At 46.3% G+C, this 18,841-nt stretch overlaps 1 protein-coding gene across 3 annotated transcripts in view; it reads left to right on the top strand.

Annotated features, from left to right (window-relative positions):
• Window positions 1–660: 660 nt before the first annotated feature.
• The window catches only part of LOC112462435 (transcription factor 12), a 70,768-nt gene continuing 52,587 nt past the window's right edge, over window positions 661–18,841 (top strand). The window contains exon 1 of one of the 3 annotated variants that reach the window (XM_025028213.1): window positions 661–907. In XM_025028213.1, coding sequence (XP_024883981.1) covers window positions 719–907 — 189 coding nt within the window. In that variant the 5' untranslated portion in view covers window positions 661–718. The remainder of the gene's footprint in view (window positions 908–18,841) is intronic. The other 2 variants (XM_025028212.1, XM_025028211.1) reach the window with 2 other exon arrangements.

The following is an 18,841-nucleotide window of genomic DNA, read 5'->3' as shown; positions in this document are numbered from 1 at the left end:
TCTCTCTCTCTCTCTCTCTCTCTCTCTCTCTCTCTCTCTCGTGTGTACGTCCGCGTTCTAACCTCGAAAACCGACCCCCGACGCCATGCAGCTGGTGGAGCGACGGCAGCGATCGCGCGCGTGTGCGTCCTGATGCTCGTGCACGACGCAACGGTGATACTACGACGATACGGCGCGCTCATGACTCCGCGGGTGATTTCGCCTAGGGGACGAAGATCGGTCAGCGATATCGACAGCCGACGGTAAAGGTAGCCGGCAGACTTCCGAAAGTTCCGAACGGGCGTCGCGTTCTCCTTTCGTTCCTCTCTTTTTCTTTCCCTCGGTCTCTCTGTGCCCGTTCTCGACAATCGTGACAAGTGCGTGGTATGTTCGCCCTGACGGGGACGCGACCCCGCACTCCCCCCGACTGTTCCCGAGCCGCGGCCTCCGCGAAGCGGATCCTCGTCACGTGACAGCGCGTCCTCCTCTCGAGCCCCTACCCTCCTTCGTCCCACCGTCCGTCCTCCCGTGCTCCCGAGATTTTTAGCGACGATGACAACGGCGCGGGGTCGTTCGCCGCGAGACGCCGACGTCGCTAGGGTCTGACACGCCGGTGCGTGTCGGTGACGCCGCGCGATCTATCGCGCCGCGCGCGCGCTCGAACACTCGTCGCGCTCGCGGATCGGCTCCGAGCGAGCCATCGCAAGGCACGTGCGCCCGCGTTCCCCGCCCGTGAGTTATGCAGTCCAACACGATACTCCGCTCCGACATCGGCAGCACGGAGAAGCTGATGGGCAACAACAATAATCTCAACAACAACGGCTCGCCGGGGGCGGACATAATGTTCCAGATGGAGGACGAGGGCCTCACGCAGTTGGGCAGCGTCTTTCAATCGGCCTACCAGTCGATCGTGGGCGGCGGTCCTCAGGTAAAAGATCGAGGGGTGCCATGCCCTCATTCAACGATCCGATTACTCTTGGGGGCGAGGCAGGAAGGAGACTTCCCGAATTCATCTTCGATATTATAGTGATCTGTCTGCGGGAGGGACTTAAATTATTAAGATACCGCATAAACAATTTATTACATTTAACGCACGTCTATTTATTTTCGTGAAAATTATACTTGTTGCAATTTTAGCGAATTGCGCTGATTCTCTTGCATTTCGAAATATGTAACAAGAAGGCGCACGATTTCCAGATTAATTTGATCGACTGCGATCCAATTAATCTTGAAAATCCAACCGGTGTTTGATTCGTTCGCATAACCGACGATTTTCTTCTCAATAGACACCGCAGCAATATCGTTCTCTCTTTATTTCGATATTGTTATTTCGCTCTCGTGCGGTCCATGGCAATTCGAAACCGCCGTTTCGGACTCGTACAAAATACAATTCGTGTTCGCGTCCGATGTAATTCAATCTGAACGATATCACATCCGATGTTCGCGTATAACGGGGGAGGGGGAAAGAGAGGAAGCACGAAAAATCGTATATCGCGAGGAATCTTTCCGACGAAAGAGGCGAGCGAAACTTTCCGTGGAAAATCTAAATCCCCCTCGAGATCCCGGCGACGGCGCGACGTCTCGGCGCGAGAAAGACGTTTTCCCCAAAGCGGATTGCGCGTCAATCGCGAATAGGGGTGGAATGGCGGGCAGAGGGACGGGATTGGAGGGGGACCGTACACGTTTTACGATTTTCCCCGTGCACCCGACGGAGCGTGCGGAGCACGCTATCGGCACAATGACGTCAGAATTACGTCACGATATGGCCGCTCTCACGTGGGCGGGCTCGTCGTCGTTCGGCTCGCTCTTTTTGCGAGCCCTCCTCTATTGTACAGGGTGCTCTAGAAATCCCTGTGACTCCGCGCGGCGCGACGAATCTCTTCTCCCCTGTGAAATTGACGGCGACCTTTCGCGAAATATCGGACGCATCGAACTCGCGCGAACCGCTCTAACAATAAATTGCGATGGTACGCGCTAACTTTCGAGCTGATTTGAATAAACGACGGCTTGGGCCGTCTAGATTGCGACCTAATATATGAGGTCCTTGAATGTCAGAGGGCAGTCGACGACGCAGGGTTTAGCTGCATGCATATTGTTTCGGGAATACTTTTCCAAAACCGATAGGTCGGAAGATGCCGCGCCGGCACGGAATATCGCGCTTCCTCGAAACTAGAACGGGCGATATCATTCCGCGCTCTCTCGAGATAGGATAAATCCTACATCCTGTCGAGATAGCATATCCTTTCTTCCCGCGCTATCGACTAGTATTGCTCGCTCTAGTTTCACAATGTAATCTGCTCGCCTTAACGCCCGGTCTCCGTATTTTAGGCGTATTGTATCGTCGCCGGTGGCTCCTCTTGTCGTTAAAAAATAATGAACTCAACTCGTCCGGGTCGGTTTTGCGAAAATGTTAGTCGGAGATGAAAGAGGAGGAGACTCCTCGAGCTGGACAGAATATACCGTTGCCAAAATATATATACGCGCTTGGCATTCCGACGCGACTCGCGGAGCACGGTGGCGCGATAACACGACCGGCCTGTAAGAATTTCGCGAAATCAGAAATTCACGAGAGCCGGAGGGAGGGGGGAGAGGAGAGGAATATCGCGCCGGGAATGCTGGGACTGCAGTAAGAGGGCTGGGGGGTAAGAGGGGCGGAAGGGATGATGTCTATTCCGACATTGCGAGTCAGCGCGTATACGGCGAAGTGACTCATCATCCCCGCATTGTTTCGTTAAATGGAATTTCTATCTAATTTAAATGCGGCTTAGCTAGAAATAATGCGATTATGCGTTAGCTTATTCTGTTTGTTAATCTCCTTTGCACACCATTGTTACCCCGTCGAGGCGGGCGAGGGAGACGGGCGGCGGAGGGCGATGCGAGGGAGAGAGTTGGAGAGCGCGCTTCCCCTCCCCCTCGTCCCTCTTTGCGTCCCCTCTCTCGCCGACTTGCCGTTTTGTACGGCACTGTACATTATTTCAGTACAGTCTACACAGCCGCTAGATCCTCTCTGGCTTATGGACTGTTCGCAGCGGTTCTCCTTTTCGACCTGCGACTGCAAATTTAATCTGCCTATCCGTCGGATTTTCTTCCCTTAAGTAGGATTATTCTATAGAATATATAATTTAATATATTTGGTGTTTTTTTGTGATTTAGAAAAATTTTGTTTTTTAACTGACCTAAGAATATCGATTACCACGTAAATGAATCGCGTTGATAATAATTAATGGAAACTTGACTTAATTGTTAATCTCATTTTATACTGCGATATAATACGTACCAAGTTCGCCGTTTCCTAAATTGAATTATGATGGGCGATAATGCGCCAATTAAGCCGGGAGCTTGTAACGTTACTGAAGCACAAAGGAATCTAATTTAGTACTCCATTTTTAGAATATCGGCATTAGGTCTAATGGCGCGTTCTGTAATTACTTATTCCTGACTGGGTGACCTCTTTTACATCGTCTCGGGCTTTGGGACCAGCTCGATCGGACGACTTATTAACGCTAACGGTACAAAAGCATTGTAATTATGCCTCTCGCGTTATACCGAAGCGAAAGACGTATTTAATGACGCAAAACGTTACGAGACAAATGAGATCGAGTAGGTCACGCATTTATGTTGTGTTAGATCGACAGCTGTCGGTCCATTATTTCAGTATCTTCGTCGTCAATTTCAATTCGCTTAATTGCCGCTTCTAAGAAAATAAAACGACCCGTAATGACAAATCGATGGAATCGTAACTACGGGACTGTGTTGAAAATTTTAAGTTTTAAACACATCGTTTTAAATGTCGCTAGTTATTAAAGTAGTTAAAAAGGAAATTATGTCAATTATATAAAATTAATGAATGTGAACTAAACAGATAAAATGCAAATAAGACTGTCACTTTTACTTGCGTTTTAAGTAACTTTTACTGCGTAAATAGTTACTTGAATTAGATCTTGAAATAGATCTTCGTCGATCCTTTTCCCTTATAGAGCTTTTTTAGTAGAGCATCACGTCTGACAATCTTAATATTTGCAACTTATTTCCCGCGATTGTTTTGACCGTGGAAAACCGCTCTTCGTCGTTCGTGCGAGAGAAAAGTACAACGGTGCGTTGCTACGAGAATTCCCAGGGCTGTATTTCGCGGAAGTCACTCTGGATTAACTGCATTAAAGTTTCTCCGCGGCTCCCTTAAAATATTGCAACGGCTTAAACGTTTTTTAACGCCGAAACTTTTGCCTCCCTCGATTTATTCGAGAGCGAAATTATCCGTTATTTACCGACGAGAGAGCGGTAGGAAGGAGGGCGGTGGTGGAAGTGTTCTCTCTCTCTCTCGCTCGCTCGCTCGCTGCTCTCTCTTTCTCTGTTTCTCACTTTTTTTTCTTCGCTTCCCTCATCTCTCGGCGGCGCTTTCGTGTGTCTGGCGAAACCAGTTTTTGATCGCGCCGGGTTAAGGGCGGCCATTTCCGGTCCGCGCGCGCCTTCCTCCCTCCTTCTCTCCGTCCCTCTCCGCGTCCCTCATATCCGGTACGGCACTTGCAACGTTTTAAACCCGCTGCTCTCTCTGGTACACTCGGACGACCTTTTTTTTTTTCCCCGAGAGCTTGTCGGGCGTAAAATCTTCCCCGACGCGGCGTCGGGACGGCGAGAGGGAGGGGGGGGGGAGACGACGGCGCTCGAAAAATAGGCAAAAAATCCACCTTCATTATGAAACGTTATCTTTCTTTACGTCCGACTTAATTAGCTCGCCGCGTCCATTTTGGGGTATTACAATGCGCGGACCCGGGGTAACTCCGGGCGGAAATTAAGTCGCTCGTGCTGTCGCATGTGTATCATTTTGATAGATTAAGCTGCAATGATTAAGTTCAATTCAATTTGATTTTCGCCACACGTACGCGATTTTATGCTGACCTTTAATTTTTTTTCTCTTCTCGAAAGGAACTGACCATTCTCGAAGAAATTTATGCGTATATCCCTCGGTTAATAAGTGGATACATGCAACAGACGTTTGCATTTATCCGATCGTTTTACGACGTCGCGCTGAGATCTGCCATTTCTACGTTATTAATGAAGATTCATATTACGTGCTTCGCCGCGATGGCGCGTTTCTCTATAAGCTCGTTTCAGCCGGATACAGAGGAAGATAGAGCTAAGAAAAATAACACACATCTACCTCGCCGCATAATAAATGACTTGTCATAACTGCTCCTATTTTTGCATAATCCTATCATGGATTAATGAACACAATTTCTTCGTACTTCCACAGCCATGACAATTTGGAAGTCGTATGATCCTTACGTATCCGTCGCCTCTCGTATCTTTTCGTATAAAAATTCGTTTCATTTCCAAAGTGAACGATTAATATGCGGGATAACGTATGCATATCCGGATTTTTCGAAACGAAGCTGCAGTTCGGGGCGAAGGGGAGGAAACGCAAAAGCGAAAGTGGTCGTCGATCGCGGTGGTCCAGCGGCACGCCCGCTTCAATTAAGATGAAAATTTGAGAGAATCGCGCGCGCGTGCAGGCCGGATCGCCGATCGGCGAGTTCGTGAAAGCCACCGCCGTCGTCGTCGTCGCTGAATCGTCGTGACGTTCAGCGTTTTACGAGCGGTCCACGCGCGGCGATCGTCAGAGAAATAACATTCGCGCGCGCGCGCTCGTTTTGGAGGTCGGTGTAATTGCCTCGAGAAAGAGAAAGAGGAAAAAAAAAATCAATGAAACCGATAGGTCCGTTACGTCGCTCCGTTTCACCTGCCTTCCCACGGTGCGCGTTACCGGTGCGACCAAATTTACTCCGAGTAAAATATGGTGGCCGTGTCGATGTTGCGCGTGTATATTGGTCGCGTGTAAATGTGCTATATCTGAAATGCCATTTTCCGGAACATTCTTGTGAGATAGACCGAAGTAATCGATAATATGGACTCTTACGTCGAACGTAATTCACTTAAAAATTACGCAGATGGCTCTTAGGTTTTCATTCGATTTCCTCGCTGCTTGCTTTGTTGCGCTGCTGAAAAATGTTGGCGATGGCCGATGAGAGCCACTGATCACGCGAGTGCTAGGTTAAAAGCGGCAATGAATAGAATTGATATAAATGGGACGGCGACCTGGCTTCGGTCTCGAAGTTGATTGTTTTTTCTTTCCCCTATCGTCGAATTGGTCGACAAGTGCCACTTTATTATCGCAGCGAGTTCATTACCGTGCTTTTACCGAATCGACACGAGTCGATTAAAGTAGGTAAATTTGTGTCCGCGAAATACACGTTAGCTTATATTAATGAACATTAATCAAGTAATTCTTACTTATATTATCTTAATGAAATTTTCTTCAGCCTGCCATTAGGCATTATTTTCTTACAAAATTGTTATTGATGATCCCTCGACCCTCTGTATTTATGACACGAGATAATTTAGAAAAAAGTTACGATAATTCAGCGTGCGTAAGATTCGATAAAAAAATTATAATGTAACTTGCGAATTTTGTAACATCATAAATTGATATATTTTTTGCACTGCAATTATATCTGTTTACGAGATATATAGTTCTCTGCGGTGGATGTTATCTAGATGAGATAAAAGAGATGCGCTGCGATGAGATGCGCTGACTGTACTCTCGCTCGCCGGAGGACCGCGGAAAGCTAGAAACTAGGAGTCGCGGAAATTCCATGACGGCGGCAGTTCCGGTCGATCGTTGCCGCCCGTCTCGTAATCTATGGTTGGGATTAGCATTAGTACCCCGACACGTATGCGTAACCCATATGATCGTGCTTGTAGCTACAAGTTGCGCGCGCGCGCGTGTACCTGCTCGTATGCACACGCCGAACGCGCATCCTGCTCTTCTCTCCGTCTGTTTCTCTCTCTCTCTCTCTGGCGCGCGCGCACGCGCGCGCATAGTTCTCCACAATTTGAAGCACAATATATACATATACGTATACGCGCGTCTAAACAGATACGATAGATACGGCGGTTACAAACATATTCGCGCGCGGCGCGCGCGAGGTATAATTAGACGCGGCCTAGAGCCGTACTAATAGCGGTATCCTAGGACCCTAACACACGTCCGCCGATATAACCATTGCTGGTAACCATTATCCCCGGGCTCTGTTTGCGCGGATACGTCGCCTCCGGGACACGCGTACTCCGCACATACACACGCGCACGCACACACGCTCGCACGTGCGTTGTTTCTCTGTGCGCGCGCGCGAGAGCATGCGTTCGCCTCGTATCTACCGTTATATGCGTTGCGCATATTCTGTGTACCTGCCTAAGTCAGCATACGTGTATGCGTATGCGCGCACATACGAAGCGCGCGCGTGTCCGTGTGTGCATATTTGCGCGTGTGTGCGCGCGATCCTAATGAAGCCGCGCGCTCTGCGCGATTATGACAATTAGCGCCGGCGAGGTCGAGCGGTCGAAAAATGAGAAAACAAAGATCGTCGAGATCTACGCGCGGCCGACGATCGCCGACTCCGGTTCGCGCTCCCGTTTGATGTATATTTTCGGTCGGCTCCCGCTATAAATGCGGAACGCATATAATCGTAAATTAATACCCGGGCAGTTACGGCTGCGACTCTATTCCGCGTTGCACTCCGAGCGTTTATAAAGTATTCAAATACCCTGTCTGCGCGCCCGCTTTCAATTCCCGATTAATTTCGATGAAACTGATGATCTTTCCGAGACCCGGTATTATATTTTTAGTAAAATTTATAGAGAAGTTGCTATTTATTAAGTAGATATAATCCCTTTTTTTTTTCAAAATTTATCTATTGTCCCAATGCATCATACATGACATTAACACGGTATAAGTATATATTATACTGATGTATTTGATATATTTGAGCAACAGAACCATATAACGATACGTCTGTAAATTAATATCGGTTTAGATTTATTCTATAAAAAAATTATCTTTTTATATTTATATCGAAATGATGAAGAAGTACCTTCAGTTCTTCACCATTGGTATCTTGTGTCAATTTTTAGCGCACGAGCTACGCCGGTCATCGGATGAATACTTGATGCCGAAACTTTACTTCTCCTAGTTTCTTTTGTACTCGTCGGGCATTTATTATAATATGTATATCGGCGAAGTAGGGCGACAGTACGCTAAAGCGATGACTGAAAACGCCACCATTAGGAAGTAACTACGCGGCGCCGGATATCTCGATTATCTTCCAACAATCATCCTCCCTCTGAACAGGCGCGGGTATGCGTTCTCGAAACGCGCGGGCATATACACGCGAATACGTACACATGCATCCGCGTGTACGTACACATACGGACGCACATTTCCTCCGTATATCTACCGGGCGCAATATAGCAATACGGCACATACGAGCCGCATGAGCGTGCGCTTATGTGTCCCTGTGCGTGTGTCTGTACCTGTGAGTACTATATGCACACCATATATATGTCCGATTATTAGTGTGTCACACACGCTTGATTTGGTAGCGGGCTTATAACGCCCGCTATAGCGCCGAGAGGCGCCAGCTGGATGTGTTTCGAAACATAACCCCCCGACATATCCGCCAAACGCGAACTTCCCTCCCGCGCGTATTTGCCCCCCCCCCCCCCCGATCCTCTGTTCACGCTGATGATGATGACGTTGATGATGACGGGACTTGCGACGCGACGCGATGCCGCGCTAGACTGCGATCGAATAATCGAGATTTTCGGGGGCAGTAAAGCGTTGCGAGAACAAGGGGATATCGAGCTTCGGGTAAAATACTCGACTGAACTCCTGAGATCGTGCTTGATCGAGTTTTCTTTAATATACTTAGTATAATCATGCGTAATAGCATAAAAATTAAAAATTAGATATCAATTCCGATTATTTTTCTATTACTTTATTACATACATTATGTTAGCGCGGAGGTGATAATCATGAATTTTATATTAATGAAATAGACCTCCGCGATCTTGTGTAATTGAAATTAGACACGGCGTACAGTCGTGCGCGCATTTTAATTATCATTCGCAACGGCACGGAATTTATAGTCATGCTAATTGTGTACGGCGTCAGTATTGATACACATCGCGCGACGGCTTGCACGATCCGCGTGCGCCAATAACACAGCGTGGAGAATTTATTAACATAGTCGTAGGACAGGGAATACGGGGCCGTTTAACGGCGTAGCCGAACGGCCAACGCAACGGAATTAGGCGTCGCGATTAGCGTTTCCGCCGATGGCCGGTGGCTGCGTGGACCGCCAACCCGCCGATGTGGGTCTCTCATCTTAATATCGTGCGAGTGGGCGTCGCCCGTGACGACGTGACGGGATAGTTCGATAGTCTGTCGTGCTCAGAGATTTTCACGCACTGTCGGCCCGCGGCCGGCCAGCGGACGCGCGAACAGTGGAAACATACACGAATCATCGTGCCGTAATTACACGCTCCCCGTCCGTAAGATATGTCTTCTAATAACGGTCCCGTTCTCTTTCTGTTTCAGGTGAGTTAACAGTTCCTCTCTCCCATCGTGTGCCGATTAGTAGCCGAGAGCGCTCGCCGCGCCGGTGAGAGATTTACATTTATATTTCTCTGTTGACGTTCTTTTTTCTCATATATACATATATCCCCTAATTATAATTTTAACGATCTCTATCGTGAAATTTTTAATTTCACGCTCTTTTAATTTTCATCTTGATTCTATCATATCTGATTATAAATAGCATTTATAGTTTAATGTTTTGACACAAATATCCAAGTATATTTAACACAATTATTTATATTTAGTCCCTAAGTTGTTAATTAAATTATTCTCGTGCTAATGAAGTTAGATTAAGAGCGAGTCAAAGTGTAATTTCGGGGTTTTCTGAGACTCGAAGAGAATTACATCGAATCGAGAACTCGAGTCGAGCTAGCGAGTAGCGAGACGAGGGGGAGCTACCGTGAAAAAAAGAAAAATAAAGACGCGTAGGGACCTGAGTCCGCTCCGGGGCGAAAGAAAACGATGGAAACATGGCGACTTTCGGGCCATATGGCGTTTACGGGTGCCCAAGCACCGTAAACTTTCATGGACGTAGTCTAATCTCTCTTTCTCTCTCCCTCTTTCCTCTGTCGGCCCTCTTCCTCACGAGAACAGAAGCCTTAATCAGCGACCGCCAGACTCTTAAAGGATGACGAGTGGTTTCGGCTGAAAGTCACGGAGCGAAGGTTCTTCGCCCTTTGCGTGTCTAGGTCGGGCTCGCATTGTTCCAGAAACTATTTTATTCCCCCGACTCGTTCGATCTGTGCTAGATCTATCTCGCCTCGTTCTCTATCTCAATTTTCCTCCCTTTCTTTTATACGATTGCACCAGATTCTCTCCGTTCGAAGCCTTTTAAATTTTTCCTTGAATTCTGTCTCTAGCTATTCGCGATAAGGAAATAACACCCCTATCAATCACAGCGTGATAGACCGCATCGATCGAGAATAACGGATTACGATACCCGCGAGTTCTACATGGCGTGACGCGCGAGCGTATTGCGCGAAATTAACGCTGCAACGTCCGATTAATTTCCATCGCACGTTTTCCGAGAAGACTACCGACAAAATCCCCCACCGAATATCTAAGTCGGGCGGAATTATGCGAAAGCGTCTCCGGCATTAATAAACGTTTCAATCGTTACTCTAAACTAAAGTTTCTCCGTCTCTCTCTCGCGAAGCGCACATTCCGTATGTACACGCGGTAGAATACACAATGTGCCGATTCATATGCGCACACACAACATCCGCGTGTGCACACATACACACACGTACACGCACCCGCGCGCTGGTTGCGTCCACACGCGGGCATTCTTGCCACCGAAACGGGCTTCACCTTCGACCCGAGGGATCGATCTGCATAGCGGGTAGCTCTCGCATAATCGCGCAAAACGCGCCCGGCGGACATGCACATGCAGGCGGACGGCCGCTGGGTAGGACCGTAGGAGCGTTCGCATGCATACAGGCACACAGGTGTGTGCATGCGTGAGTGTGCGTGCGTGTCCAGTGTGTGCCGGAGCTCCATAACGCGAACATGTTAGCCAGGTTAGGCGTCCCAGGGAGGGTAAAGCTCTCCCGCGCGCTCTCTCTCTCTCTCTCTTTCTCTATCTCTATCTCTCTCTCCCTCTGTATGAGATAGAGCTTAGATTAGGTTGGCTCGAGCCAGTTCCGATTTTCGTGCTGATCTCGCGATAGATCGTGCCTGTTTCCGTGCCTGTCTCCATCTTCTACACCCGCAATCTTCGTAATACCTCTGTCAAATTCCTCGTTATTATTGTTTACGATTATGTCATAATTATGGTGCTACCCCTCGCAGCGATGTATCTCTCGCTTTTCTGTATGGTGTTAATTAGGTATAGTGTTTAGATTAACGTTGATATAAGGGTTGGGTTTAGCAAACTTAATTTTTAGGAGCTTGCAGTTTTGACGTTAAAAGATAATCAACTTTCTTACGCGAAAATATTTGCCGTAATCGAACTTTTCGACAAACATTTCAGTTCCTTAGCGTAATTCGTAATTCGCCGTTTTGCATTCGCAAATCCAATTATCTTCGGATAAGATAAAACGGCGGGTGTTGGTACGAGTTATATTGCATCGGGGTGCATCGGGGCCCGGAATAGAAGCGCCTACGAGCCAGTTTCGATTTCTGCGGAGATCACGCGGTAGATCGTGCCTACCTCCGTGCCTGGCCCCCAGATTACTTCCCGGTGATCTTCGAGCGCGAGCGAGTTTACGTCTCTACGAGCGCGCGGCTCTTGCCGTTGTTGTTGTCGGCGTCGCCGCGCCCGCGCCGTAGCAACGTCGTGTATTCAACGAGTCCGAAACTTTTCGCGACTGTGCACACGACTGACGAGGAAGTCACGAACCAAGTTTTACCTCGAGGGACGCGTTTAGCACCGTTGCCTCGCTCGTATGTTCGTATCCACGGCGATTTTGCAACGGCCATTAAACAGCCGTTGAGCAAACTGATTCTCAATCCTATGACGATTAGTTCGCCGGAATCGACGATGCGAATCTCATCGTTGGCGCGTATAATTTCAGCGAACCCGTAATCGATTCCGTCAAAATAATAAAATATTTTTGTCAAACACAAATATGGATATCGCATCGCAAGATCTACGAGATATTACACAATCTTGATCGCGAGTATCGTTAGCGGGGAGGACGAGGGGTACGCGTCATCCCTAATATATATATATATATATATATATATATATATATATATATATATATACACGCAAATATATGATAATTTTTTAGTAAATTAAAATAATGTCTATATGTGTGTAACCTGAAAATCTTAACAAGTTAAACTTTTTAAACTGTATAGTTCTTTTATTTTTTTACTTATGTATTTATTAATATTTTTTTTAGTTTTCAAAGTCCCCCTTAAAAATTTATAGTTAACGGCGCCAGTGTCTTGATATAGATCGTCAGGAACGGCACCTGGCTTTATCGTTTCGGGAAATTTCCAGATAACAAAATGCTCTTAAACATCGAGTTTCCTGAAACTCACTGTTTATCTTCATCTCCGATGTAGATCTTTGTTTTCGAGCAAAGAAATGCGATAACTGGCGATCCCGAATCAAGAGTCTCGTGCCGATCCGCGACACCTGGCCTTACGAGTGACCAAAGAATTAAGTCCGCTCACTGGAATACGCGATAAGATAAATTTCCTCGCACAGTTAACTTGCCGAAACGAAACGATATCCGCGATAGAAATGATTTCTCTGCGACGACGTGGATACGCTATATACCCGGTGATGCATCGGAATAGACAGCCACGTGTACGTCGCTCGCAGGCAAGTTCGATCGATCGTTCCGGGATTACCTTATAGACAATTGCTCGCTCTCGCGGACTAATTTCGCGAAATTGCATCGTTCTGCATCGCCCAAACGATAATTGTTGTCGATAGATAGAGCGATTCCGCGACAAAGACTCGGCCCGGCTCGATTTCGCGAGGTCGATCCCGCGCTATACCGAGTGGCGAGATAAAACTGCTGCCGGTCACTTCTCGTACGCGAGTTGTCCATGGCGACTCTACTATAAAATTATTGACTTTTGCTATAAATACCGTTTGCATCGCGGACTATAGTCGACGCACCTTTGAGATAGCGATTTTTCACCTTCGAGCGATTCTTTCCGACGTTGCTACCAAAGAAGTTTGCTGTATACTTCATAAAATGATTGCAGTAAATTAAATGATAATATGATAAGATAAAAGAAATTATAAATGTATTTTATTATTCATTTTATTGATAAAGATCGATTTTTTATGGAACTTTCGCACACCGATATTGCTTTGATACAATGAAAAATTTCAAGAGCGTTCGAATTGAGGTACTGCGAGGCCTCATGTCGAGAGTTCAACGTTCCTTGAACTTTGACCAATCGACACGCAGCCTCCTCTCCTCTTCACGCATTCTTACTTTCCCGGAGACACGGATTTTAATTCGAGCCGCGTGACCGGCCCCTTGAAATTCGATCCGAAATTACGAGACACGGTCCCCGTTCCGAGTTCCGGGCCAGTGGCAACAGGATGAGTGTGAGGAGGGAGTCCTCTTGCCTCTTTCTGCACAGTCCCATGGAATTATGGTTTCGTTGGTCAGAATTATGGTCGCGCTCTGCGCCCGTGACTGGGGGGGGGGGGGTCATTTCCTGAACGTCACGTCAGCATATTCGTTCGTCTTCTCTCTCTCTTTTTTTCCACCACGCGCTCCGTTTCTTATTTTCTTTTCCACGTCCCTTTTTTTAGATTCTCAACAGTCCTTAATATACCCTTACTCGTCCATTCCCTCGGACGAGAGGGCGTTTGAGTGAGAGTGCCTCTTCAACGAAGGGAATTACAGTTGAAAAAAAATCATGGAAAAAAATGTGGTCCTCCCGCCGCAGGAAAAACTGCTCCCTCTCGGATCTCGATGATATACACGGTCTAGACCGGAATGACTTGGCGTCGCGACGCCGCGTACGTTTCTTTTTGCGAGCATGATTCGGATGATAAATCGTTTACCGATGCTGAAAGCGTGTACCGAACACGGTGAAGGTTAAAACTGGTAACCGATATGCATTACCGGCGAATATGGAATCGGTTTATGAAAATCAATTCGAAATAGAATAACCGATAGCTTTCATTACAATTCGAAGTAGTAGCAAACGTGATAAGACAAATTTTGCGACGAATGAAGGAGTATCTAAGAAATTTGTGATAAATATCTCACGACTTACGATGTTTAAGAGCATGACTTTTTCGCCACTTTTTTCGTACTATCTTTGCATTGCATTGTTAAGATAAGCATAATGTGATCGTGATAGGAAAAACATCCGAACACGTCAGGTTTGCTGCGTGGCTCTCTTGACACAGGTGTGCCCAATCCGGGCTTGTCTTCGACTATTGACGATCAAATTGTGCAATCAGTAGAACGTCTCACCGCTCATCTTTAATTACGAAACTTTTTACTATTGCTTAATAAAATATTTTTTATTATTAAATTTTATGGCTCCGTAGCCATGGATAAATATTAAAATTAATCCCACACGTCTATACGGTATCGAAAGTCAAGTTTAAGTATACTTTCCAATTCTCAAAGCTTGCGAAATCTTTCTACAGTATTGTATTTCTTATTACGCTTTATTCCCTTTTTCTGTAAAAAGTCCCGAGGATTGGTTCGAATTAATCAGAAGAGCCTTAAACAGTATCATTGTTTCCGAGGGGTAAGCTCATTATTATTGCGGGTAAAACAACCAGATTACCAGCCGGTCGAAAACCGGTTGTACGTGTTTTTTTTTAAAACCCATAATCCTAGGTGGAAGGACCTGCTGGGACACAGTGTGCCGTCGCACAAATTTGTGAACGAATGAACGAAATCCCTGACTCCCCGTGGCTAGCTCACCCCCCGTGACTATTGTTTCCGATTCCAACGTGGTGCGGCATTGCCATCATTCTCTACCTGTTTCGGAAAAATCATTCGGATTTGCCCAGATGTGCCATCCAGGCGAGAAGTGGATTTTCACGGTTTTCCCAACAGCGGGATCTTCCGAGGATTTCCGGTTATTTTGTAAACACAATTAAATGTATCTTGAGTTTATTATAATCTTAGGGCAGATCGGTTAGAGTAACGTTAACCGAAGGATAAGAATAATATTATAGTCATTTCAATTTGTCACTATCGCGTTATCAAACATCCCGGCTCTATAACGTAAATTTTCGTTCTACTTGTGCTGCTATGAATTTTCGAATTTAATATCGACGTTCTGCATTTAAATGTATTTTCGATTCCGCTGTTATCGATTGCAATTTCGAGCACGTTATTTACGCGCGTATTTGTTATTGTTGTTCATATTTATATTAATATTGACAGAAGAGCATAGTATTTGTGTACGCGTTCTTGCATGCACACGCACATGCGCGCGCGCGCGCTTGTGTGCACGCGATGGCAACGTGAAACGATGACGATGCGCATGTGCGCGTGCATTCACGCATATATGCGTGCTAACGGCGCTTACGCATGCGCATACGTCGTCTCCGTAGCAGCTGTCCGCCAGGTGCGTGGCACCGTCGACCAATCGGAGGCCTCCCCTTGACCGGGGGGTGCTCAACCTTCGGCGTCCTCAATTACCTGCGTCCTATCCTGCAGGGATATAACCTGCCAAGGAGGCATTGTCCATCGGAAAAAATAAATCCGCCCTCGCGAAATATTTGTTCGTGTGTAAAGAAATAAGAAGGACCATCGATGTACGGTGAGATTTTTATAAATGCGTATCGCGGGACGTTGACGTGTAACGGGAGTAAGCAAAAGCGTTGCTCTTTGTCACGAGTGCGATGCGATAATTTCGTTTGCGAAATGCAGAAGGGCTGCAGGTGTCGAAAATTAAAACATATTTTCAGAGAGTAATATTTATTAAACTGATTTATTTCGTTAGTGTTTTATGGGAAGCACTCATAATTCAGAGAGAGAGAGAGAGGATGCTGAAATTCTATATTAAAACCATAATTATTATTGCAACAGTCATTAACATGAAATTATGAAATATTTAACGAAGTATAACGAAAGTTCGATAACTCAAACATTCATTTCGATGTGTCTTGTCTAATTATAAAAAAAAATACAATTATGATGGGCACCGAAGATTATTTATCGCATGTAGATTATTTATTAAACTACTAGCAGATCGGCAGATTGCCGATTTTTCTAATAACGACATTTCTACTCTATCTATGTAGCAGAACCGTCGATTCTGGTCTTTCTCTCGGCGCCGTTCCCTGCCTCAATTCTCGGCATCGCGCGGTGCAAAGTGTTACCGTTAAATAACAGCAATAGCCGCAAATTGCTGGCATTAGACGGCCGATCCATCGCGCTCGGGGAGAGCGCGTAATATTCGCGCACGCGTCTATGCACCGGCGCGCTGCAATGGGTCGCAGCAACGGCTGCTGTTGCTCCTGCTGCTGCTGCTGCTGCTCCTGCCGCTGTTGTTGAGCACTTTTGTGCCGATCGCTCGCGGCGTTTTCTCTCCTCTCTCTCTTTCCCTTTCGGGCGTGCACGCGATCGGAATCCGCAGCTGTACGAAAAGTCATTTTCGTGCTTCGCCGTGGACGGCCGTCCACGTGGCCAACTTGCGAAAGCGAGCCCACTCGAGGAAATCCGCGCGCGCGGTGGGTGCGCGCGCGTACGGATCGCGCTCTGCGAAGTTTGAGAAATCGGTGCATACGGGAGCGAGCCATTAAAGGAGATCGACGCCGTCTAACTCTCCGTCCGTGGCGAATTGTACCGCTCGCCGTGACAATGGCGCACCGCCTGCCCTCCCCCCTTGTCGACGGGACTATAAAAGTGAAATAGAAACCGGCGATACTATCGGGTTTGCGAGTTCTATCGTACGACGCTACGTCGCGGGTAGTAACGAGCCGCGATTTATTAGCGCGCGATCGTTCTCGTCGACGACGTTGCGTCACGTTCGTCGACGATTCCAAATTGCTGCATCGGATGGTGACTTTGATCGATATAACGCTGAATCGCGTCGGTAAATTGGGCGATTTGCTATACGGAATTGAGGAAATGTATTTCATCGGCAAAAATATAGTAATAAGATCGGAACTGAGTAGTAGAATAGCGTATATCTACTTTGTACTCTCTTATACAAGACAAAAAATATTCAATAAATGACCAAATAATAGAAAGACGCCCTTATTTTGTGTGACATAGATTATAGACAACAGAATATATATTTTATTTAGAATTTTAAGTCATTAATTGCATTATGGTAGATTCAGATTAAAGAGTAATTAAATAGGAAGTAATTATGTTGAAAATGATAAGGAACAAGAGAGATATAGAATGCCAGATAAAAGGAGCAAGTGTGTTCTTGCATTTCTTGATAATATAATGGGAGTTTGCCGTTTAGGGAAAACGTCGGCTTCTTTGAACCGCCCGCGCAGGATCGCCGGTGATTTGCCGCGGAAACGTCCGTGGAAATGTCGCGCACGTGCATTGCGAGATATATCCAGTTTAGGCCACCACCGCGCGCAGGCCACGATTAATGGCCGACGGATGGAAAACACGGGAGAGAAAGGGGCCCGGCACCGCGGGGAAATGACATTTTCCTGCGTCTACGCTGTTTAACGAAATGCAAACTGTGAGAACGGGAGAATTGCGGAATCACATCGCGATACGCACTGTTCGTTGTTCGCCTCGGTATTTAGCTCGTTGCCTCACGTTCCGTATCGAATGCGGCAAATTGAACAATGTATGCTCGAAGGATTTGTTAGAGGCGTTGAAAATGTCATTAGGAGAAAGCCGAGTAGCTAGCACGTTGTTGTTCGACCCACGATATTGATTAATGAGAAAAAGTAATATTCAATGAACTGAATCACGTTGCGTTTGGCACGTATGTGTATTTCATGACACTTTTTTAATTTTAATGTCAAAGCTTTTATAACTAATTATCGCAATCAATTTCTCTTTATATGTTCATCGACAGCTTTCGTTCCTATAGGATTATTGAAATTAAAAAATTGTTTATCTCGCAAAGGTAGTTCGATATTCCGAATATAGAACATCGAAATTTTGACAGGACACAATTCTACAACGAGATTTCGATTAGGAGTGCATTATTGCTTTATGCACAGGTCGTTTTCGGCGTAATCGGCGCAATTCGCATCTCCATGCGATTTGCACCGTGAAATCGCTCGGTTTGCTATCAAACGATCAAAACGTTTCGCGCATCGTCGACCATAGCCAGGGAGATTAATGACAAGCTTTGATGCGTACCAGCAATTATTAATTACTCGCATTACGCGACGCCGCCGGACTCGACGTACGCACCGTATAATGCTCAATCGCGTTAACTGTTAGCCTTAATGCACCAGGAAATGAACTTGCCTTCGGTGATCACGTGGTATCCATTCGACGGCCCCATAATCGACTGTTCGATGATATCTGTATCGCGCATGGAGGAGAGGAGGATATATGAGGCGTACAAGATATGTATATTTTAATTTTATGCTTTATTAGTCGAGATATCTACAGCTGAACATTAGAAGTCGTACTGGGGAAGAGAATAATATAGAATTCATATTGATATTTTGATTCCAAAACACATCGGTCTTGTTCATTTCTCATTTTTCATATTTTATCCATTTATTTTTCATGCTTCGTCAACGATCGGTTCGCTTCGAATTTCCGGTTGTCATAGCATCCGCATAAAATATAAATACGTACCGTTGTCTATTACGACACGAAAGGACGTTAACGACGGGGTTTATTCGATTCCCAATTGGCTGCAGGATATATTACGTAAATAAGTGACGACAAACTGTCACTCAAGGTGCGCCGGCGTTGTTGTTGGAAATTAATTCGCGCATTCCGCGCATTGTGCCATCCTTTCACCCGAGTTACGGTGACCGATCCGCGCAACCGGATG

Source organism: Temnothorax curvispinosus, unplaced genomic scaffold (assembly GCF_003070985.1).
Source record: "Temnothorax curvispinosus isolate PA1 unplaced genomic scaffold, ASM307098v1 QBEX01012432.1, whole genome shotgun sequence".
NCBI lineage: Eukaryota > Metazoa > Arthropoda > Insecta > Hymenoptera > Formicidae > Temnothorax > Temnothorax curvispinosus.
Note: the sequence above shows the minus strand (reverse complement) of the source record. Positions and strands in the feature narration are given on the sequence as shown.